Source organism: Lissotriton vulgaris, chromosome 8, assembly GCF_964263255.1.
Source record: "Lissotriton vulgaris chromosome 8, aLisVul1.2, whole genome shotgun sequence".
In the NCBI taxonomy this organism is placed as follows: Eukaryota; Metazoa; Chordata; class Amphibia; order Caudata; family Salamandridae; genus Lissotriton; species Lissotriton vulgaris.
The window spans coordinates 1,387,659,933-1,387,685,160 of record NC_141696.1 but is presented as its reverse complement, the minus strand read 5'-3'; the positions used below and the strand labels follow the sequence as shown (position 1 = coordinate 1,387,685,160).

Here is a 25,228-nt window from a genome sequence, read left to right as displayed (position 1 = left end):
TTACTTTGGGCAGACAGTGGATCAGGGATAAAACTGAAAGATGTTTTAACAGACCCAGGGGGTAGATTTGTAGTGGCTCTGTCATAAGGACGAACTGGAGGCATTACTGGTGGGGATATATGGCCTCAATCATAACGACCCACAGTTCTACCGCTTCCTTAATGCTCGCCTACTTCAGTGGGATGATTTATCATAAATCGGAGGGATCGATTGAAGGGTGCGCCCGCAGACCCTTTGTCTGCTTGAGCACTTATAAACAGCGGAACACACAGGGTAAGCGCACATTTGGAGGTTCCGCTATCCGGATAATACAGGATACATGCACTACTCCGCCATGCATGATATCCACACTCTTATACTCTTCTGGATATTGTCTAGGAGCCTAGTGTCCCAGGCAGCTGAATGTGGGCCGCTCCCTCGCACTTACTCTGACCATTCACCTGTGATGTTGGAGTTGGAACTTAGGGGTCCGAGAGCCACTGCGTTCACCTGGCAATTTCCTCCTTATTCCCTGTTAGACTCTGTTTTCAGGACTGAAATAGCACACGACATAGAGGGGTACTTCATTAATAATGTGGGGTTGGTTGATAGTTTGCTACAGTATGGGAGCCTGTTTACATTAGCGGTATCACAATCTCTAAACATGCGGGACTCCTCAGATAGCTAAGGCGTAGACTGACACGTCTAGAAAGGGAGATAGCTGATATGGAATCAAGACACCAGAGTGCGGGAGATTCCTGTATTTTGGTGGAAATCAAGACTAAAATGGAGGAATACCATGAAACAGCCAAGAGCAAGGTCAAGCATATGGGCAAATATGCTGTTGCTCGGACAAATGATGAGGTGGAGCGCCAGGGGGCCACTTTGGCAACACTGATGCGTCCCAGAAGGGAGACCGAGGTGATCATAGGCATTCAGGATGAAGAAGGGAGACTACTGTATGACTTACCGCTTCGCAGACAGGTTTCGAAGATATCATGCCAAATTATATTGCATGTGCATTATCCATATGAGGCTGTCATTAATGATGATTACCTAGAGCACATAGCTATGACATGGCTTACAGTAGAGCATAGAGAGCACCTGATGGCTCATCTGCGCCCTGCAGACATGAGCGCTGCACTTACCAGCATGCAGCCCGGCAAGGCACTGGGCACAGATTGTCTTACGGTGGCCTTCTATAAGGCCTACCAAGATCTGGTGAGCCTGTCACAAGGCTAGGTCGCCCACACGCACTGCTGCCTGCCTGCTGCATAGCCTTCCGCTGTTGCCGCTTCCTGCCTGCTGATTTGGACGACCCAGCCCCCGCTGAGCCACCCACCTCGAGACTCTTCCCGCCGCTGCCTCCCTGCGGCCCGCCCCTCGCCAGCCCGTTAGCCGCCCCGCTCCTGCCACCCAGCTGCTCCTCCCTCCTGGCTCCTTACTTATGATGCCCTCAGAGCGACAGCGCAGCAGGTGCGCCAAAGGCAAGCCCGTCTACGCCTGTCCGCGCCTGGACCGCGCCCAACGCCAGGACCCTTGGCCCCCGAGGATGCACGCCCACGCAACTGACCTACGACGCCGCCACCCTCAACGCACTCAAACCTAACCAGAACCCCGCCTGCTGCCGAGCAACCCCGAAACGCACCCACGGACCCTTCACCTGCCAAGCCTGCAAGTTCACCTGCATCCAGACCTGCACCGCACCCGACAAGCCGAGCACCAGCAGCAACCACCTCAAGTGCATCTTGCGCAACACCCGCTACGTTCACAGACACGCCGTCGAACTCTGGAACCTGCTCGACACAACATCACCCGACGTCGCCTTCCTTACAGAAACCTGGATGAACGCCTCCTCAGCGCCTGACATCGCCATAGCCATCCCGGACGGATACAACATCACCAGGAAGGACTACATCAACCAGACCGGAGGAGGCATCGCCATTGTGCACAAGAACACCATCCACATCACGACCAACCCCCGACGACACCTTCACCGCCGCCGAACACCTCCACTTCTAGATACACACTGATCCCAAGACCACCCTCAGAGGCACCCTCATCTACAGACCCCCGGGACCACGCACCCAATTCAGCGAAGACATACGGTCTCCCCTCCGCCGACTACATCCTCCTAGGGGACCTCAACTTCCACCTGGAGAACAACAAGGACAGCAACACCACCACCCTACTGGACAACCTCGCCAACCTCGGACTCAAGCCACTGGTGAACACCCACTACGCCGGCCACGCGCTTGACCACGTCTTCTCCAGCAAGCACATCTCCTTCAGCCACTCCACCAGACTCCACTGGACTGACCACAGCTGCATCTACTTCAGCTTCAGGAGAACGACCTACCACCACCCGCAACAGATTCCTCGCAGAAACTGGAGCAAGATCACCACCGAGCAGCTCACCACTTCACTCCGCCAGAACCTTCCCGCCAGCACAACGGACCCCAACGAAGCAGCCAGCAACCTCACACAGTGGCTCACCAACTGCGCAAATGACCTACCACCACTGAAGAACCCTCCCAGCAGACCCAGCAGCAAGAAAGCCTCATGGTTCACCGACGAACTCAAGAACTCCAAGAAGGACTGCCGCACCCTCGAGAAAGCCTGGCGCCACGACCAGACCACAGACAACATGACTGCCCTCAAGCATGCCACCCGCAAACACCACCAGCTGATCCGCACCACCAAGAAGACAGCATTCACAGAACGACTGGACAACAACGCCCACAACAGCAAGGAACTCTTCAGCGTCGTCAAAGAGTTCTCCAACCCCAGCGCCGGAAACAACGGCATCACCCCCTCGCAAGACCTCTGCGACTCACTCGCCTCGTTCTTCCACCGCAAGATCACCGATATACACAACAGCTTCGGCGCATCTACCACGCACCCAACCACCGAACCAGCGTCCCCCAACTCCAACCTCTGCGCCTGGACCCCGATCAGCACCGAAGACACCACCCGCACGATGAACACCATCCACTCCGGATCACCAACCGACCCCTGCCCCCACCACATCTTCAACAAGGCCGACTCCATCATCGCACCCCAACTCGGGACGTGATCAACACCTCCTTCAACACCGCCACCTTCCCGGAGACCTGGAAACACGCCGAGCTCAGCGCCCTCCTGAAGAAACCAACTGCAGACCCCACCGACCTCAAGAACTACCGCCCCATCTCCCTCCTCCCTTTTCCTGCCAAAGTCATCGAGAAGACCGTCAACAGACAGCTTGCTGCCTTCCTCGAGACGAACGGATCACTCGACCCCTCGCAGCCCGGTTTTCGAGCCAACCACAGCATTGAGACCGCCCTCATCGCAGCCACTGACGACATCAGATCCCTGCTAGACAACGGGGAAACAGCGGCCCTTATCCTCCTGGACCTCTCCGCAGCGTTCGACACTGTCTGCCACCGCACCCTAGTGCAGCGCCTCAGCAACATCGGAGTCCAAGAGAAAGCACTAGAGTGGATCATCTCGTTCCTCGCCGGAAGAACCCAGAGAGTCTGCCTCCCCCCGTTCAGATCCAAGGCCACCGAAGTCATCTGCGGCGTACCACAAGGATCATCACTCAGCCCAACCCTCTTCAACGTCTACATGAGCCCTCTCGCAGACATCGCACGCAAACACAACCTCAACATCCTCTCCTACGCCGACGACACCCAGCTGATCCTATCCCTCACCAACGATCCCGCCACCGCCAGAACCAGCCTCCAAGGGTTGAAAGACGTCGCCGAGTAGATAAAGAACAGCCGCCTGAAACTGAACTCAGACAAGACTGAAGTCCTCATCCTGGGATCATCTCCCTCCGCCTGGGACGACTCCTGGTGGCCCCCTGCCCTGGGTACCACTCCCAAGCCAAAGGACCACGCACGCAACCTGGGCTTCATCTTGGACTCCTCCCTCTCCATGACCAGACAAGTCAACGCCGTATCATCATCATGCTTAAACACCCTGCGCATGCTCCGTAAGATCTTCCGGTGGATCCCCACCGAAACCAGGAAAACGGTTACCCAGGCTCTCGTCCCCAGCCGACTGGACTACGGAAACACCCTCTACGCCGGAACCACAGCCAAACTTCAGAAAACACTCCAGCGCATCCAGAATTCCTCCGCACGACTCGTCCTGGACGTCCCCCGACACAGCCACATCTCCGGCCACCTGAGAGACCTGCACTGGCTCCCCGTCAGCAAGAGGATCACGTTCAGGCTCCTCACCCACGCACACAAGGCCCTCCACGACCTGGGCCCCAAGTACCTCAACAACCGCCTGACCTTCTACGCACCCACCCGCCAGCTACGATCGACCAGCCTCGCCCTCGCCGCCGTACCACGCATCCACAAAGCCACCGCCGGGGGAAGATCCTTCTCCTACCTGGCGGACAAGACATGGAACTCCCTCCCCATCCACCTTCGACTGACCCAGGATCACCTTTCATTCAGGAAACTCCTCAAGACCTGGCTCTTCGAGCAGTAGCGGTCCCTCCCCCCCAGCGCCTTGAGACCCTACCGGGTGAGTAGCGCGCTATAAAAATGTCCATGATTGATTGATTGGTCACACTTTACGAAGAAATGGTAAGGACCGGTGTGATGGCCCCCCTCGATGCGCGAGTCCTTGATAGTTACTCTCTCAAAACCTGACTAAAGTCCCGTTAACTGCTCCTCAAACAGGCCTTTATCTTTATTAAATGTCGACACTAAACTTTATGCCAAGGTCTTGGCGAATAGGCTGGCTCCCCTAATACTGGGGGTTGTGGGCCCGAAGGAAGCTGGATTTGTGCCAGGCCATAATATAATGTATAATCTCCGCACATTGTTTGGTGCCATGCAGCATATACACGAGTAAGTGAGGGAAGCCGCTGTATTTTTAGACACAGAAAAAGAGTTTGACTCCGTTGAATGGGCGTTTATGTGAGCTGTCCTCCGCTGGATTGGAGAGGGAAAAGTGTTCCTACGGCTGATCGAGGTTTTGTATGCCGAGCCAATGTCTCGGATCCGAGTGGGAAATACTGCGATGCCCTCAATTGAGATCAGGCAAGAGTGCCCCTTGTCACCCTTGCTATATGCTCTTGAGGCAGAACAATGGTGTGCGCCCTCCGGGAGTACCGCAGGCAAAGAGGCCTGCGACTTCCAGGATACACTCTCATAGTTTTGACATGTGCTGATGACATGTTACTATATGTCCGTAGCCCAGAGAGGAATCTGTCTCCCATACTAAGCGAAGTAGTGAGATTTGGGGGCTCTCTGGCCTCGGGAGTCAATTGGGAATGGACCGTAATTTTCCCACTCACCCCGGCTATGACACTAATGACCCTGCATTGGACAACAGATTCGATACCTGGGGATACAGATACACACTATTAAAACGCAAGTCCTTAGGGACAATTATGGCAAAGCAATGCACAAACTAGAAGACTATGTTGAGCGCTGCATCACGCTCCCACTGTAGTTATTGGGACGAATAGTGATTATGATGGTGGAGCTCCCCACATTTTTAGGTCTCGTCTAACCCATCCCATAGGGATGGTGGGCGAGATTATAGTAAGGCTTTCGAAAAGTCTCCCCAAACTGCGGATTCGGTACAGTTCATGTGAGCTGGGCGCGTGCACATCGCTAGCCAGCCTGGGCATCAGACTTCAAAGAAATCCGCTCCCCCTCCCCCCATCAGACTTCAAAGGAATCCGTGTTGCACTGTCTGCGCTCGCCCATAAACCTCCCACTCAGTTTGTTCCACCCCCTCCCTGGCTTCTCTCCCGCCGAGCTTTCACGCCTGCTCTGTTTATTCCGACCCCTCCCTAGCCTCTCTTCTGACGTGATTTCACTTCCTCCCAGTCCGGCAAATCATTAATCAGTTGGAGTGAATGCCAGTCTGTTGTGGCACACGCAATGTTCTTTTAAATATTATTGACAATGAGCACTTCTGATAAGTGCCTCACTTCAGAGCAGCGCTGCCTCACTAAAGTGTCTAGCCGCTCCCCCGCCACGCAATGCTGAGAGCTCATTTTTTATGTTCTTTTCCGTGATTTGCTTGGTAGTGGCTTTGCATATTTTTTGGGCTTGTACTTATTCTGTGTGTAAGCAGTCTTTGATTTTAATATGCATGTCTTTCATTGTAATCTTCGATAACTGCTTTTTATTGTCTAGGTGTTAAAGCGCTGCCTCGTGTAACAACAACATTCCCACTGGATTAGTTGAGATTCTCTGTGCTAGGGTGTAGAGTTCAAAACACACACTTATCTAGTAGGCAGTCCGAGTTAATAGTACCATGATTTTGTGCTCGACAGCGTTGTTCTTTCTTTTGAGACACATTTACAAATGAGGGTAAGCTTTTTCAGAAACTCCCAATCGAGTATAATTCTATTTTAAAATAGTTTGCTGTTAGGCTTTTATTTCCAGCAAAACTGTGCATGTACTACATTGGGACTGTATCAACCCATGCTTTACAATTTGCCCTGGCTGAAGCTGGATAGACTGGTCTTGGCATTTCTTTGTTTATATTACTGTACGTGATGAGAATTCATGTGGACTGGTTACATTAGTTTTCTCGTGGATCATGTAGAGGTATGTTGCTGCGTGCGTGTGGTGGTTTGGTGATCATTTGCCTTTTCAACCTTATGTGCAGTCTGCTTGCCTCCCTCTGTTAGCCTAACTATATCCACTGTTGTCCCAGCGCTCCCTAGTGGCTGGGATATCATACAGACCAGTTCTGTAGAAGCATATTTATTTTAATTGAATTTTGTTTCAGCACTGTATTGCCTGCACGGTGTGTTTACTCTTGGAGCTGTAAAAACTGTACTTGGGCTGTGTGCAGCCCTGTTAATGTGCATATTGGTTGGGTGCTGTACATACTAGCCTGCTTAATGCTCTGACCATTTGTTTTTGCTGCAATTTGCCTTTCTTGTAGATGTGTCCAATAAAGTGCACATAATTTGTTTTGGTTCTTGCTATTGACGTGACTCTTTCTTGCTTTTTCTTTTTTTTTTACTGTTATTTGGTAGTGTGCTGTCTTTTTTCTGTAAAGTCTCTGCATTAATGTGCTTCTAGTCTGTGTATTTTTTTACTTTTTACTCTTGTAGTTAGTGGCAGCACTCAGCCATCCCCGAAATAAAGTAGAGTGTGGAGGCCTTAGCAATATCGCACATCAGCCTCGGCATCAGACTTCAAAGGAATATGCTCCCCCGCCCCCGCTTCAGACTTCAAAGGAATGCGCTCCCCCGCCCAAATCCACAGCAATGCTGAGAGCTTGTTCCTTTATTGCTCTCATACTACGAGCAGCACTGCAACGCTGGCAAAAGTACCCGCATATGCCAGGATTTAGCAATGGGAATCATTTCGCAGGATTTAATCTGGCCCCAGAGAACCCTCCCATGCAGGACAGTTGCTTCTGCCCGCGACACTACATATGTATTTAACTACGTATCCTGCTCAAGCTGGACCTATCTCATTTATCCCTGCCATTTAATTATACAACATCGATGGATATCCGCCCTCTCCTCGCCGTTCATGCCACAAATCTCCTAATCCACAGCCGCGGCATTGGCTTTCTTGATTTCCATAGCAGCTTTACACTCCGGATTGTTCCAGCCGCTGTTGCCTTGCACGGGCAAATGCTTCTCTTCAGCTTTCGTATCCTTCTGGTTTTCATACACTTTCCTCGGTCCCAATGACTTCTCTACCTCTCCCTCCCCACTCATCTGCAAGATAGTTTTCTCAGCCACTTAATTAAAGCCAACAAAAGCACATAGACGTTATCGCTCATCACTGGTACTCCCTGTTCCAACTAATCCTTTGCTATCCTCACAGTACTTTAGACCTTTTTTCTTGCTGTGCTTTTTCATCTTTCGATTTATTTTGCATTAACCTACCAAAGCGGTTCCGATCCATTCCCATATACATCTCTTTCCATCATCTTGCTAGGTCTCGACTAGCACGCAGGCTGAATTGCTTCAGCAAAGACACACTTATGTTCGTTAAAGCAATGACATTGTGTGTTTATAAATTACTATAGCACAGATGTATCTCTGGCTAGGTCAGAATTTCCATAGTAAAATCATTTATAGTTTTCTGAATAAGTTTGGCGCCATTCAACAAAACTGCACCAAAACGTTTTTTTAAGTTCCTCACTTTGGGTTATTCTTGGAAAGTTTCGTGCTGAACTGTTAAGCAGTGGCAAAAAACATGGGAGGGTCCATAAGTACTAGAGTTGGGCATGAAGAGGATACATTTTGAAAAGTTTTATGTATATTTGGATGAACAAGGATCTGCAGATAGCCTTGAATCCAATTAAAATAGTACTCAAACCCATCAGGCATTTCAGTATTGCAGATCCATGTAATGTAATGTAATGTAATAATGTAATGATGATACTTGTAAAGCGCACTGTTACCCCATCTCGGGGTGTCCTGGTGCTGAAGATCGCTGGGGAACCCGTCCTAGCCTTCCCTGTGAGATGGTCCCTTCTGGGTATCTCCAAGGTAAAACCAGGCATCCCCGGCGTCTGTGGGCGGCCGGTGTAGAGATGAGGCAAGCTTAATGCCCAGAGTTGCAGAGTGTGATCCCTGGTTAGAGTAGGCACCAAGGCGAGAATTATCGAGTCCGTTGACCCTGGTCCACGACCCTGCCGCGTCGGGAATTGAACCCTGGTCCCGGGCAGTTCTCTGCTTCCGGGTCTGCCGCTTCTAACCAGTGAGCCACACCACTCCATGTACGGATCCATGTTACAGACACAATCTTACAACCCCCCCCCCCAAACACACCCAACCCCCCCACACACACCCAACCCCCCCACACACACCCAACCACCCACACACACCCAACCACCCACACACACCTACAACTGATCAACAGTCGCCCTCACTCTGTCTGTCGCCCTCACTCTGTCTGTCGCCCTCACTCTGTCTGTCGCCCTCACTCTGTCTGTCGCCCTCACTCTGTCTGTCTGTCGCCCTCACTCTGTCTGTCTGTCTGTCGCCCTCACTCTGTCTGTCTGTCGCCCTCACTCTGTCTGTCTGTCGCCCTCACTCTGTCTGTCTGTCTGTCGCCCTCACTCTGTCTGTCTGTCTGTCGCCCTCACTCTGTCTGTCTGTCTGTCGCCCTCACTCTGTCTGTCTGTCTGTCGCCCTCACTCTGTCTGTCTGTCTGTCGCCCTCACTCTGTCTGTCTGTCTGTCGCCCTCACTCTGTCTGTCTGTCTGTCGCCCTCACTCTGTCTGTCTGTCGCCCTCACTCTGTCTGTCTGTCGCCCTCACTCTGTCTGTCTGTCGCCCTCACTCTGTCTGTCTGTCGCCCTCACTCTGTCTGTCTGTCGCCCTCACTCTGTCTGTCTGTCGCCCTCACTCTGTCTGTCTGTCGCCCTCACTCTGTCTGTCTGTCGCCCTCACTCTGTCTGTCTGTCGCCCTCACTCTGTCTGTCTGTCGCCCTCACTCTGTCTGTCTGTCGCCCTCACTCTGTCTGTCTGTCGCCCTCACTCTGTCTGTCTGTCTGTCGCCCTCACTCTGTCTGTCTGTCTGTCGCCCTCACTCTGTCTGTCTGTCTGTCGCCCTCACTCTGTCTGTCTGTCTGTCGCCCTCACTCTGTCTGTCTGTCGCCCTCACTCTGTCTGTCTGTCGCCCTCACTCTGTCTGTCTGTCTGTCGCCCTCACTCTGTCTGTCTGTCTGTCGCCCTCACTCTGTCTGTCTGTCTGTCGCCCTCACTCTGTCTGTCTGTCTGTCGCCCTCACTCTGTCTGTCTGTCTGTCGCCCTCACTCTGTCTGTCTGTCTCCCTCACTCTGTCTGTCTGTCTCCCTCACTCTGTCTGTCTGTCTGTCTGTCGCCCTCACTCTGTCTGTCTGTCTGTCGCCCTCACTCTGTCTGTCTGTCTGTCGCCCTCACTCTGTCTGTCTGTCTCCCTCACTCTGTCTGTCTGTCTGTCTGTCTCCCTCACTCTGTCTGTCTGTCTGTCTGTCGCCCTCACTCTGTCTGTCTGTCTGTCGCCCTCACTCTGTCTGTCTGTCGCCCTCACTCTGTCTGTCTGTCGCCCTCACTCTGTCTGTCTGTCGCCCTCACTCTGTCTGTCTGTCGCCCTCACTCTGTCTGTCTGTCGCCCTCACTCTGTCTGTCTGTCTGTCGCCCTCACTCTGTCTGTCTGTCTGTCGCCCTCACTCTGTCTGTCTGTCTGTCGCCCTCACTCTGTCTGTCTGTCTGTCGCCCTCACTCTGTCTGTCTGTCTGTCGCCCTCACTCTGTCTGTCGCCCTCACTCTGTCTGTCTGTCGCCCTCACTCTGTCTGTCTGTCGCCCTCACTCTGTCTGTCTGTCTGTCGCCCTCACTCTGTCTGTCTGTCTGTCGCCCTCACTCTGTCTGTCTGTCTGTCGCCCTCACTCTGTCTGTCGCCCTCACTCTGTCTGTCTGTCGCCCTCACTCTGTCTGTCTGTCTGTCGCCCTCACTCTGTCTGTCTGTCTGTCGCCCTCACTCTGTCTGTCTGTCGCCCTCACTCTGTCTGTCTGTCTGTCGCCCTCACTCTGTCTGTCTGTCTGTCGCCCTCACTCTGTCTGTCTGTCTGTCGCCCTCACTCTGTCTGTCTGTCTGTCGCCCTCACTCTGTCTGTCTGTCTGTCGCCCTCACTCTGTCTGTCGCCCTCACTCTGTCTGTCTGTCGCCCTCACTCTGTCTGTCTGTCGCCCTCACTCTGTCTGTCTGTCTGTCGCCCTCACTCTGTCTGTCTGTCTGTCGCCCTCACTCTGTCTGTCTGTCTGTCGCCCTCACTCTGTCTGTCGCCCTCACTCTGTCTGTCTGTCGCCCTCACTCTGTCTGTCTGTCTGTCGCCCTCACTCTGTCTGTCTGTCGCCCTCACTCTGTCTGTCTGTCGCCCTCACTCTGTCTGTCTGTCGCCCTCACTCTGTCTGTCTGTCGCCCTCACTCTGTCTGTCTGTCGCCCTCACTCTGTCTGTCTGTCTGTCGCCCTCACTCTGTCTGTCTGTCTGTCGCCCTCACTCTGTCTGTCTGTCTGTCGCCCTCACTCTGTCTGTCTGTCTGTCGCCCTCACTCTGTCTGTCTGTCTGTCGCCCTCACTCTGTCTGTCTGTCTGTCGCCCTCACTCTGTCTGTCTGTCTGTCGCCCTCACTCTGTCTGTCTGTCTGTCGCCCTCACTCTGTCTGTCTGTCTGTCGCCCTCACTCTGTCTGTCTGTCTGTCTCCCTCACTCTGTCTGTCTGTCTGTCGCCCTCACTCTGTCTGTCTGTCTGTCGCCCTCACTCTGTCTGTCTGTCTGTCGCCCTCACTCTGTCTGTCTGTCTGTCGCCCTCACTCTGTCTGTCTGTCTGTCGCCCTCACTCTGTCTGTCTGTCTCCCTCACTCTGTCTGTCTGTCTCCCTCACTCTGTCTGTCTGTCTGTCTGTCTCCCTCACTCTGTCTGTCTGTCTGTCTGTCGCCCTCACTCTGTCTGTCTGTCTGTCGCCCTCACTCTGTCTGTCTGTCGCCCTCACTCTGTCTGTCTGTCGCCCTCACTCTGTCTGTCTGTCGCCCTCACTCTGTCTGTCTGTCGCCCTCACTCTGTCTGTCTGTCGCCCTCACTCTGTCTGTCTGTCGCCCTCACTCTGTCTGTCTGTCTGTCGCCCTCACTCTGTCTGTCTGTCGCCCTCACTCTGTCTGTCTGTCTGTCGCCCTCACTCTGTCTGTCTGTCTGTCGCCCTCACTCTGTCTGTCTGTCTGTCGCCCTCACTCTGTCTGTCTGTCTGTCGCCCTCACTCTGTCTGTCGCCCTCACTCTGTCTGTCTGTCGCCCTCACTCTGTCTGTCTGTCGCCCTCACTCTGTCTGTCTGTCTGTCGCCCTCACTCTGTCTGTCTGTCTGTCGCCCTCACTCTGTCTGTCTGTCTGTCGCCCTCACTCTGTCTGTCTGTCTGTCGCCCTCACTCTGTCTGTCGCCCTCACTCTGTCTGTCTGTCGCCCTCACTCTGTCTGTCTGTCTGTCGCCCTCACTCTGTCTGTCTGTCGCCCTCACTCTGTCTGTCTGTCGCCCTCACTCTGTCTGTCTGTCGCCCTCACTCTGTCTGTCTGTCGCCCTCACTCTGTCTGTCTGTCGCCCTCACTCTGTCTGTCTGTCGCCCTCACTCTGTCTGTCTGTCGCCCTCACTCTGTCTGTCTGTCGCCCTCACTCTGTCTGTCTGTCGCCCTCACTCTGTCTGTCTGTCGCCCTCACTCTGTCTGTCTGTCGCCCTCACTCTGTCTGTCTGTCGCCCTCACTCTGTCTATCTAACTATCACACTCACTCCATCGCATCACCACAGCACCACTCAGGGGCATCACATCATCACTCAGGGGCACCACAACATCACTATGCGCTACCACAGCATCACTGAACGCCACTACATCACTCGCCACCACAACATAACTCAGCGCCACCACAGCATTTATCTGTGCAACCATTCAACAACAACTGGTTCAAATATGTTCTCTCAATGTTTCAAGCTTTATTACAAATGTCACAAAAATATGTTAATATTTCAGTTCTGTTCTTGGATTTTCGTCCCAATAAAATACACTGAATAATCTTCACAAAAGTTATTTACAAAAGTTAAAGCTATTGCCATTATAAATTACAATAACTTTTATTTAAGTATTAATTATTTAGAAAAATTAAAAGTCATTGTTATTTGTAATATCAATACATCTAAGTCACGTAAATACAAAACATATTGCATTACAAATGCTATAGGTGTCACATTTGCAAAAGTTAAAACTATTGGCATTGTAAATGACAAAGCTATTAATTTCGCTATTTTCAAAACCAACACAAATAAAATATTTGTCATTTACAAAACCAATAGCTCAAACTTTCCTAATGCGAGACCTATTGCATTGCAAATTACAATGTAATTATAAATACACTGCACTCAATGCAACATACACTCCAAACAATATCACTCAGTTCCACATAATTATATGCTACATATTTACACTGCGCTCAACGCAACATACACTCCAAATATCACTCAGTGCCACATAATTACACGCCACATAATTACACTGCGCTCAACGCAACATACTCAAAACAATACCACTCAGTGCCACATAATTATATGCTACATAATAACACTGCGCTCAATGAAACATACACTCCAAATACCACTCAGTGCCACATAATTACACACCACATAATTACACTCTACTGAATGCAACACACTCCACAGTGCCACATAATTATATGCTACATAATTACAATGCAACATACACTCCAAACAATACCACTCAGTGCCACATAATTATATGCTACATAATAACACTGCGCTCAACGCAACATACACTCCAAATACCACTCAGTGCCACATAATTACGCCCAACATAATTACACTGTACTCAAGGCAACATACACTCCAAATACCACTCAGTGCCACATCATTACACGCCACATATTTACACTGCACTCAATGCAACATACACTCCAAATACCACTCAGTACCACATAATTACAAGCCACATAATAACACTGCACTCAATGCAACATACACTTCAAATACCACTTAGTGCCACATAATTACACTGCCCTCAATGCAATATACAATCCAAATACCACTCAGTGCCACATAGTTACACGCCACATAATTACACTGCACTCAATGCAGCATACACTCCAAAGATCTCTCAGTTCCACATAATTATACTCTACTGAATGCAACACACACTCCACACAATTCCACTCAGTGCCACATAATTATATGCTACATAATTACAATGCACTCAATGCAACATACACTCCAAATACCACTCAATGCCACATAATTACATGCCACATAATTACACTCATCTATCGCATCACCACAGCATCACTCAACACCACAACAGCATCACTCAGGGGCACCACAGCATCACTGAACACCACATCATCACTCCTCGCAACCACAACGTCACTCAGCGCCACCACATCATCAATCTGTGCAACTATTCAACAACTACTGGTTCGAATATGTTCTCTCAATGTTTCAAGCTTTATTACAATTAATATTTAACTTCTGTTCTTGGATTTTTGTCACAATAAAATACACTGAACATAATCTTCACAAAAGTTATTTACAAAAGTTTAAGCTATTGCCATTATAAATTACAATAACTTATTTAAGTATTAATTATTACAAAAATGAAAAGCCATTGTTATTTGTAATATCAGTACATGTAAGTCACGTAAATACAACACATATTGCATTACAAATGCTATAGGTGTCACATTTGCGAAAGTTAAAACTATTGGCATTGTAAGTGACAAAGCTTTTAATTTCGCTATTTTCAAAACCAACACATAAATAAAAAAATTGTCATTTACAATACCAATAGCTCAAACTTTCCCAATGCAAGACCTATTGCATTGCAAATGCTTGTTATTCTGGTTTCAAAATGTCCCAATGCTCCTGCCACGATCGCTTTTTGCCGCATTGTGAACCCTGTTGCTCCTGTTGGCCTGGGCTGGAAAGCACCCTAGGATACGGAGGGTGGTCTAAAAGCTCAAGACTTAGAGTTATATTACAGAGTAGAGCAGAGCACCTTAGTATATCATCGGCTCCATGGCCCACGCTACTTGCTACATCTATATATTGAAAGGGATGCTGCGAGCCCTCATACTCTTCCCAGGACGCTTTTCCACAACCCAACGCAGTGCTATGGCATATTCAATTCTCTGAATACCACGGTGCAAGCCTGGAGGCATTTTCTAGAGCACCAGTCCGGATCCCTGCTATATTCCCGGCACATCTTTGGAGAGTGGTGCACCTAGGTCCTGCTGAGTCAGGAGAGAAACATCGTGAAGACGCTGCAAAGTTTAGGGATAAGCACAATGGGAGACCTATTCCGCGGGGGGTGGGGGAGGAGAGGAGTGAAGGGTTGCGATGCTTTCCAAGATAGAGCGGAGACACAAACACCCCTCGCCCACTTTCAGTACTTCCCAGGAGAGGGATCTGATGCTAGCCGTTCTGGGCTATGACAAGAGGGTGTACAAAACAAATAGAAAACTAGTGGCCATTGCGCCACAGTTGGCCGGGCGCGGGGTGGCGATGTGTTGGGCTAGAGGCCCGGTTCCCACTTTAGCAGAGTGGCATGCAGACATGGTATTCTGCAACACGCAGTCAGGTGCATATAGTGAATTACTTCCCCCTCAAAGTCACCCTACGAATTACTGGGGCCCATATCAAATACAGCTTGTGGGTAAGGAGACCGGGGAGGCGGAGGGAGAATGAACAGAGATACTGTAATTGAAAGATGCAAGTTGAACTGAGGCAGAATGAGCCCTGTGGATGAGCAGTGAGTAGCGGGCCTCGGGCTACTGAAGGGTTGGTGAGACACTTGGGGCTGAAGTCGAACCACGGTTGATATGACAACAAGATGTGTATACCTAACCACCGCCGTTGTCGGGATTATGGCTTTGATGCGATATACCAAACTACTCGTAATTTATTTATTTATTTATTTTATTTAAAGTTTTATATAGCGCGAACAAGATCTTTGCAGATATCAGAGCGCTTTACAGAAACAGTAGGTAGGATAAACAAGACTCCTAAATCAATATGAGATTCCGTAGACAGTGAGTTGCAAAAAGTAGGGTATCAATCATACACGAGTATACAGAGTAATAACAATCAAGAAACAATAATATGGAAACAGTACAATGTCTAAACGGATAAGATTATAGCACCCCAGAGGGTGAATAAACACAATGTTGAAGGCAGAGCAGTAGTCAGTAGTGGGTGCATTGCAGGTTATTGAGGCACTCAAGTCCTAGTGTACAAAGGTAAGTATTCAGACAGCCGATAATGAGGGAGCCAAATTCTGTCATTGTTCCAGTATCGATAGTGTTCAGGTGTATTTAGCCATAAGGATGGCCTTCACCTCTTTCTTGAAGAGTATAGTGGACGGGATAAGCCTGGTTTATGGCGGGAGTGCATTCCAGATCCTAGGTGCCATTCCAGAGAAGGAGCGTTTGTATGTTTTTTCCTTCCGGAATCTCCGTAGTTTCAGGAGGAGAGTGTTTGTGCTTCTGTTGGATCTTGAGCCTCCTGATATGGTCAGCTTATGAGAGAGGTAGTTGGGTGCCTTGTGGTGTACGGCAGAGTGTGTCATACAGGCAATTTTCAACTGAATTCTGGCTTCAATAGGCAGCCAGTTCAGGGCTTTTAAGTCAGGGGATATATGCGAGTGTTTTCTTGAGCCGGTGAGGAGTCTCGCGGCCGCGTTCGGGGAGGCTCTTAGGGGAGCCGTTGTTGTCAGGGGGAGCCCGCTGAGAGCCACAATTCCGTAGTCTATGCGAGGAATGACTAAGGCTTGTACCACAGTTTGGAAGTCCTTGGGTGGAAGGAAGGGTTTGAGTTTTCTCAGCGTGTTGATTTGGAAGTTGGCTCCTTTAGTTGCTATGCTAATATGCTGCTGCATGTCGAGATTGCAGTCCAGTGTGATGCCAAGGGATTTCGCTGAGTCCACGATGGTGGGTTGGACATTGAGTGCGGTTAAATGATTGAGCCAGGTTTGGGTGATGGCCTTTTTCGCAGGAGGAGAGATCAGAAGGAACTCAGTTTTCAGAGCATTTAGTTTGAGGTGATTGTCGGCCAGCCAAGCTTGGGTGTTTTAGTGTGGCATTCACCAGTTTGATGTCTTCAGGGGATTGAAACTTGAGGTAGAGCTGAGTGTCATCGGCGTACATATGGAACTGTACCTTAGAGGATTGAAGCGAGGTGGTGCGTGGTTCCATGATGAGGTTGAACAATGTGGGGGATAGGGAGGAACCTTGCGGAACGCCCAGTGTTACTGGCACAGGCGAGGACAGTGCGTTGTTGATCTTGAACCTCTGAGAAAGGTTGTGCAGAAAGGACGTGAACCATTTGAGAACCGTCCCGGATATGCCCATTCTGGTATTTAGGAGCTCCAGTAGATTCTCGTGTTTGACCGTATCAAATGCTGAAGAGAGGTCAAGAAGGATGAGGAGGCAAGACTCATTGTGATCAAGGATTTGGAGGGCATCATCTATTATGTGTGTCATGGCCGTTTCCGTGCTATGCTTTGCTCTGAATCCGGATTGGTGAGAGTTGAGGAGGTCAAACTGCTCAATGTGTTTTGTCAGTTGGAGTTTTACGCATTTTTCTAACAGTTTTGCTAGAGTGGTGATATTGGTGATAGGACGATAGTTGTTTAGGTCGGCCGGGGCAGCTGTGGGTTTCTTGAGTATAGGCGTGACTTGCCCAATCTTGAGGGAATCTGGGATGAGCCCTTGTTGCAGGGAACAGTTGATGATTTTAGTCCAGAGTGGGAGGAACAGGGGGGTGAGGACTTTAACAGCATTGGCAGGTAGGGGATCTGTGTGATGATTGGCGGGTTTCAAGGTGACCAGCAGCTTGTGGATTGATTCTTCGGAATGGGTGTCGAAGGACGTCCATGAAGCGTTGTTTTTAGCATGAGTGTTAGTTATGCATATGGAGCCGGCGAATCGACTTACATCCTTGATGAGATCGCTTCTTATAGTGTCGTTCTTTTGCTTGAAGAAAGCAGAGAAGTCTTCGCAACTTGGGATAGCCTTTGTTAAGTTGTTGGGTTGTGGAGGTTGCGTTTTGGTTTGGGTTTTGACTAACTCGAACAGTTTTTTTGGTCGGTTTTTAGCTTGATCCAGCTGTTGGCTAAAGAATATTGATTTCGAGCGTTTGATTTTTCTGAAGTAAGCGTTTCTCCTACTCTTAAGCGTTCTAAGGTTCAGTGCTGAGGGGTCCGATCTCCACGCGCGCTCAGCTAAGCGCATCACACGTCTGTCTTCATTGAGTCTGCCATCGTACCATGGGTTCGAGTTCTTGGTGGAGACTCTCTTCAATTGCAAGGGTGCGGCTTCATTGATTATTGTAGACATGGAGTCTAGGTAGAGGTTGGTCAATAAATGCACATCAGAGACGTCCGTCGGGGGAAGAAGGAGACTGCCTGTGTGGGCAGGCAAGGTCTTTGGGTTAAGGTTCTTCAGGTCCCTCTTCCAAATCTTGGTTTTGGCAGGTTGCGCCGGGTTAAGTTTGACTTTTTCGTTGATGAAGAAGGTGATGATGTGGTGGTCTGACCAGTCACATGGTTCGATTGCGACTAGTTGGGTAGAGTCTTCTTTGGAGATGATAAGGTCAATGATAGAGCCTTTTTCATGTGTCGGACCGTTGCATATTTGGGTGAGGTCAAGCGCGTCGGGGAAAGTCTTAAGGCTCTTCACCACAGGGTCTTTCTGGTCATTCCAGTGGAGGTTGAAGTCTCCCAGGTAAATTTGATTGAGCTGTCGACCGGCGTTGGTGGATATCGTGTCCATTAGTTGTTGGGAGAAGATGAAGTTGTCACCGGGTGGGTGGTAAATAACATGAAGGGAGCACACAGGTTTGCCCTCACTAGTAATCTCAAGGCAGATGAGTTCGCAGGCGGAGAGGGAGGGGGAGGGGCCTTCAGTGACAGCTAGGTTGCTCCTGTAGATGCATGCGATTCCCCCGCCCGTCTTGCCATTCCTGTCGAGTCTAATAATGCGATAGTTGGGGGGGACTAGTATGTCCATTATAGGTGTGGATGTTTCAGTTAACCACGTTTCAGTCAGAATGGCTAGATCAATGCCCCTTGATAAGATGATAATGATAATGGTTCAAATGTTAACTGTTGAAACGGATGCTCTGCATTGCGCTACCACATGTAACATGTATTAGTTGGACTGCGGTCATGATGTATCCAGTGGATCTACATGTATATTATACTTTTCCAATACAGAAAATAAAAAATAACGTTCTTGGGGACTGCACAAGTGACTAATATGCATAAGTGTACTAAACATTATCATACTACTCACACCATTTGCATGCTTATAAGGAGCCTACAGTTGATATGGGGGTCTAGTTATACATGTAGCACACACACAAAGCAGATGGAGAGACAGTCTGAATTCAGTGCATGGTACTCACCTAAGCATTTTGTGCAATTTATCTTGATTCATGCCACTTCCGTTATCAGTGAAGGTCATGCACATATTGTGCCGAATGACCGTCTTATCAATCCATATTTGTTTGGCATTCACATCTGGATCATATGCATTATCTGAAAAAGAAAGTTATTTTTAATAGAATTACGTTTCTTGAAAGCTTTAATCAATGGTACCCAGCATGGGTGAGAAATTAATTCATCCATTTAAGCTTGGTGACCAAAAGTAAACCTCCTGCTATGAATTCACTCATTTATTTGAAGAAACAGATATTACACAATGTAAAAATCCAGAATGAAATATGGTGAACGCACATCGATAATAAACATGCAAACCAATATATAGGTGTGACATCTCCAGTATAGCTAAGGTGCCTTTGTACCTCCCAAAAGGAAGTAAAAAGTGTCTTAGCCAAAAACTACTACAATGTGTTTATCCACACGAATTCCAGACGTGTGGTTCGGCATTTTAAATTTAGAAAATGGATGACTGATGTCTTTTCTACTCACTTGAAGTTGTGATACATGGATTACTATGGAATGTTCCACACGACAAGCAAAAAGTAAAAAAGTCAAATTTGAACTGACAAAGGTGCTACCGGCGAACATCACAGATATTGTAAAATCATCGAGCCATCCCAGTGGTTAAAAAATGTAATGTTTATAATTTCAGCATACACTGAGCGACCACAATTATATCTGGAAACTACTCATATAAAAGGAACAGCTAAGGGATTTCCAAAGTCAGGACAAACTGACGGTCTGTCAGAACTGCCCATGTGCATATAAAACACAGTGAAAGGTATTCATGCATCCAGTGAAAACACTCAACTGGGCAGCAACCAAATAAGTTACTGAGTACAGACAGCCCAACAGACAACTGTTCCACTCGGAACAGACAATGAGATGAGCACGCCCAACGTTTCTTATAAGACATTGGTACCAAGCATCTTTGCAAGATTAAGTCACTTATGAAGGAGCACTCATCAAATCCAGCACACGCAGCGGAAATCTACAGCTACCATGCGCACCAAAGACAATGCACCACTGTTCAATACAGAACTAATAAACAATGGTACAACCCAACAGATCAACACATCATTCAGATAGGATTACCATTCGCATGACACTATGGTCTGCTGAGTTCCCAGCTGAATGCAAAATACAATGAATAATATGCATCAGTAAGACACACATGAACTGCTCCTGCTCTGTGTGCACCCCTTCAATTAACTTTTATAGACATCCATGTGGCATTAAAAGAGGCAAGTGAAGCACAGAAACAGAATCCACCGCACTCTCCCCTTGGCCTGCTCCTAGGGAGAAGGACCACCTCGGCCAAGCTTTAAGCAGCTGGGCCTTCGCAGTCTTTCCATCACAGTTCGGGCAGGTTAAGAAGATCTGGTGGTCTACCTCCTGAAACAATACAACCATCAACCTTTCTACCTTAGTCCTTGGCCCTTTCTCTGGCTCCTAAAAGAGAGCACCACCACTGAATACGGGTCCTTGTTCAGATAGTTTTTGTGCCCAAAGGGTGAATTGACATTCTGACCCAAAGGGCCTGCTTGTATCCCCAAGTCACCAGCAGATCCATGGGCAACCCGCCATTCAATTGCAACTCACTAGAAAATAGGGAGGGAGCCAATCAAAATACATATTCTTTTGAGTAATGTTCAGTCCTCTGGTCACGCAGCGTCCTATAATACTTGCAGTGTCACAGATCCCATGGTGATGGCAAGCAGCAGAAAACCTGCAGAGGATTGCAACGGCAGATGCAGAGACAGACATTTCAACATTTGTTGCTCCAAAGCAGATCATTTAAGCTACACTGTCCTGATCAAGGAGACACGTATGTGAAGCACAGGCAAACATGGAAAGCAGGAAAACTTTACCAAGTATGCCGCCAGGAAGGGCAGCCCCTTTTTGACCCGGTTAGTTAATATCATTCCCAAGCTGCTAGCTCAGGAATAGCATCCTCATTCAAATATTCCATCTTTTTGCCATGAAAATCAGCCATTGGTATTGTTCTACAGGCAGATCTGATCATTTATACATCAGATCTATATGTAATTTTTTCCAACCTCGTGGCCACCATTACCGGATCTGGTAAATTACAGTGTGCACTTTGACAAGACCTCAGGGATAGCCTGGGTGGAAGGATCTTTCTCCGAATTGGTGACAGAGGTAAACAGTTTATAAGTTACTTAGCTACACAGTCACTAGGGCTTTCATGCATTTGAGATTAACAACAAAGCGACAATGCTTTTGAGGTTCTACGATCATCCACCCATGTTCAGGCTCAATCTGAATCAGGGGGTGTTATGACAGAGACAGACACAAACACACAAAAACAGGTTACAGAGACGTTATAGTTAGTTTCAGATGTCACTCATACAAAACCAATGAAATTCAGAAGTTATGGTTACCAAAGCAAACTCTAACCTATGCCCCCGCAATGCACTGCTTATAGCCTAACATATTACATCAATCATGACATGGTCAGTGACATCACTGATATCATCATAGATAACATCTCAAATCACATAACTGATGACATCATTAAGTGAGTGGAAGTGTTTCGTAAAAGTTTCTGAGAGGTAAAGATATATACTAAGCGACTGCATAAGTAAACTACTATTCTTTCTGTACTACTAATGAGTGATATGGTTTCTAATATATGTCATCTGAGTGGCACACTGGCTGACTATCAATGTGGGAGTGGGTGTCTAAGTGGCTGTATAGGCATGTGAGTGGCTGTATGGGTGAATAAGTGGTTGTGAGTAACTGTATGGGTGAGTGGCTGTATGGGATCAGTGTGTGAGTGGCTGTATCAGTGACTGGTGGCTGTGTGAGTGGCTCGATGGGTGGATGAGAGTGATTGTGTGTAGCTCTATAGGTGGGTCAGTGTCTGGGTGAGTGTCTAAGTGGATGTAATGGTAAGTGAGAGTTTGCTAGACTGGGTTTATGGGTGAGTGGGTGCAGTATAGATGAGTGAGTGGGCGTATGAGTAATTGTATTGATGTGTGAATGGGTATGTAAGTGGTTTTGTGGATGAGTGAATGGATGTGTGAGTGTCAAATTGGGTGAATGAATAGCTCTGTTTGTAGCTATATGGGTGAGTGAGTGGCTGTGTAGGTGAGTCAGTGGTTGTGCGAGTGCGGTTTGTGAAGGAGTATGTGAGTGGGTGTGTGAGTGCCTGTATGGATCAGTGAGTGGGTATGTGAGCAGAGTGGTTGTGTGTCAGTAGTTGTATAGGTGTGTGAATGAGTATATGAGTGGTTGTAACGGTGAGTGGGTGTGTGAGTGGAGGTGTGGGTGGTTCTGTGGATGATGGTTATTGACTTCACTGAAGACAAGTCATGAGTGATGTAATATGGGAGGTCATAAGCAGTGCATTAGGGAGGCATAAGTTATAGTTAGGTCACAGTGCAAGCAGCGGCGCGATAGTTGCTGAAGCGCTGTCCTCGGTAGACCCAAGGCTACGGGCAAGATGGGGCAATACATTGCGAGAGGCCCACAGGTTGCAGTGCAGGCAGCAACTGACGATCTGGAGTCTATGTCGCTGGTGTTGGTCGGCCTAGGCTGAGGTGTGAAATGGGGCGGTGCATGAGTAACCTACGAGCAGTGCCCTCGAACCCCGGTGCAAGCAGCAGCATCAATGTCAGCTTGGAGCATCATTGGTGAGACCAGGACTGCGGTGTGAAGCGGAGCGGTGCTCTGTGTTCTCCACAAGCGGTGTGCACAGGTCAAGGTGCAGACAGCTGCGTCGGTGACAGCATTGTGGCGTAGTTGGGGATACCAAGGTGGCATCACGAAGCGAGGCGGTGCGAAGTGCTGCGCCCACAGTTCATGGTGCATCAAGCAGCTCGGTGTCGTCGTCGGTGTCGAAGTGCGGTAGTGCCCTCTGTGGTGCCCTCTACTGTGCTTTCAGGTCACAGAGCCAGCAGCAGTGTTGTTGACTGAGTTGGGTTACCTTTTTCCTCTGTAGAAGCTGAAACATCCAGTTCCAGAAGCAAGTAACCAGAAGATGTTGAAGTCATTGATTTCCCCGAGTCTTCCAACAGGAGGCAATCTTTACATCAAGCCCTTGGAGATACTTTGAATGCACAAAGTACAGTCCAGTCCTTTCCCTGGCCAAGACAGAAGCAGCAACTGCAGGCCAACCCAGCAAAGCACAGAGCTAAGGGGCAGTACTACTCCTGGCATCCCTTCCAGCTCTTCTGCCTAGCAGGTTTCTTAGTCCAGCAGTAATCCAAAAGTTCTGGGCCCAAATATTTATACCACATTTTCCTTTGTTCTCTTGCAGCAAATGTCTCTTAGCTCAGTCAAACCAGTTCTGTCCTCTCTGGCCCAGCTAACGGGCAGGATGTGGAGACAGAACTGTGCAAGGGGACAGGGCCTATTCCGATGCAAGAGAATCTCCAACACAACATAAAAAGCATCTTTACTAAAAGATGCTTTTTTAAATCCTGAGTTCAGGCATGCTCAACTCCACTTCCCTATCTTGTCCCAGTGGGAAGTTATACTTTTAAGAGGTTACACAGTAGGTCTCATTCTATCCTATGGGACAGATGGCCTTTCATTATTGAAAAATGAAATCCACTGTATTTCACTAACTGGACATGTCACACACACCAATACATGTCCTACCTTTTACATACACTGCACCCTGACCATAGGGCTATCTTGGGCCTACCTTAGGGGTGACTCGCATGTAATAAAAGGGAAAGTTAGGGCCTGGCAAGTGAATGCACTTGCCAGGTCGACATGGCAGTAAAAACTGTATGCAGCCACTGCAGTGGCAGGTCTGAGAATCATTTGAAAAGATGCTTGTGTGGGTGGCACAATCAGCCCACTAGCAGCATTTGATTTACAGGCCATGGGCACACACATTGCACTGTACTAGGGACTTAGTAGTAATTCAAATAATCCAATCGTGGGAACATGAATCCATAAACACAATTTACATGGAGAGTATATGCAGTTTAGCACTGGATAGCAGTAGTAAAGTGCCCACTATCCTAAAACAAAAGAAAACGGGGTAAAAAACAGGAGGCCAGAAAGAAAAAGTCTGGAGATAAACCATCTGAAAAAGCCAGGTCTAACAGGAAGCAACTTCTACAATGCCGGGGACCGGTTCCTTTGCAGTGAGGTTTTTCACCCAGCTCCTGTGCACTCTTAAGCTGCACTTCTTTTCCACTCTCCGATGGTTGAAACAATCAATCAACTCTGCTTCCACTTCCATTTATGCTTCCACTCCCAGCAGTGAGTAATATGCACACTTCCGTCCTTTCTTGTGTCTTTTCTACCACACACTGGGGCAGGTTTACAAGCCCCTTGCGCCACTTTTGCATCATTTTTCTCACGAGCTTGTAAATCTGCTGAACTGTGTGTACTTTATGCACTAGCTTTCTTCCTTAGATGTGGTACTAGTTTCTCTTGCTCCGACTGCGGAATCCAACACCCAATCTGTGTAATGAGCTGGAAATCCAAAGATTCTCTTCGCTGACAATGCAGTGGGTAGTTTGTGTCTCTCCAGCCTTTCTTATTTTTCAAGTTTTTCATCTTCCACTCAATCTACACATCATCCACACATACAACCATCTAATTGCTGCATTCCTTATCTTTGATTATCAACTATTCTTCCATTTCATATTCAAATTCAAAGTGCGAGCCCTTTATCGAGCCTTTTTGTTGTAACTACTGTTCCAGGAATTCTGCTCATACACAGAACTATGCATAAAGAGTTAGGACCTCAGTGAATTACGGTGTACCAAAACCCACCTAACTACACTAACCCTCTACTAGACTAGCAATCAGTGACTCATTGGTTCTTCGCCCTAGAGCAAAAACACCAATGAATAGTCAACTCAGAACATGCGACTTAAATTACATGAAGTGGATAACAAGAGCACTCATTATAGTCTTACACCAGTCCAAAACAATATGTAAATAAAGACACGTGCAACTTTGAAATGTTTATTTCGAACGCCATAATCTCATGCACAGTACCTTAGATAATACAACCAAACATATTATCAGAAACAAGGTTGTCAATAATGTTAACGGTAAACACATTTAAAATATACCTACATTTCACCCTCCCTACCTTGCAGATTAATTTATAACTAAAAAAAAGTCTCATAGGATTTCCCATACCTCTGGTAGTCCGCAGTAGTGGATCACATTCAGTGCTCTACAAACTGTCAAGAAAAGAATGTTCTCCAACTGTGTGTAGCTTTGCCTCCACAATGCATTATGAAACGCGCCACTATCAGAGGTGGCCACAGCTGCATATGTGTTAT

The 25,228-nt window shown here is 48.4% G+C and overlaps 1 protein-coding gene across 1 annotated transcript in view; it reads right to left on the bottom strand.

Annotated features, from left to right (window-relative positions):
• The window catches only part of MORC3 (MORC family CW-type zinc finger 3), a 793,723-nt gene that overhangs the window by 627,853 nt on the left and 140,642 nt on the right, over positions 1–25,228 (bottom strand). The window contains exon 3 of the mRNA XM_086935396.1: positions 18,908–19,040. Within this exon, the coding sequence (XP_086791522.1) occupies positions 18,908–19,040 (133 nt within the window). The remainder of the gene's footprint in view (positions 1–18,907; positions 19,041–25,228) is intronic.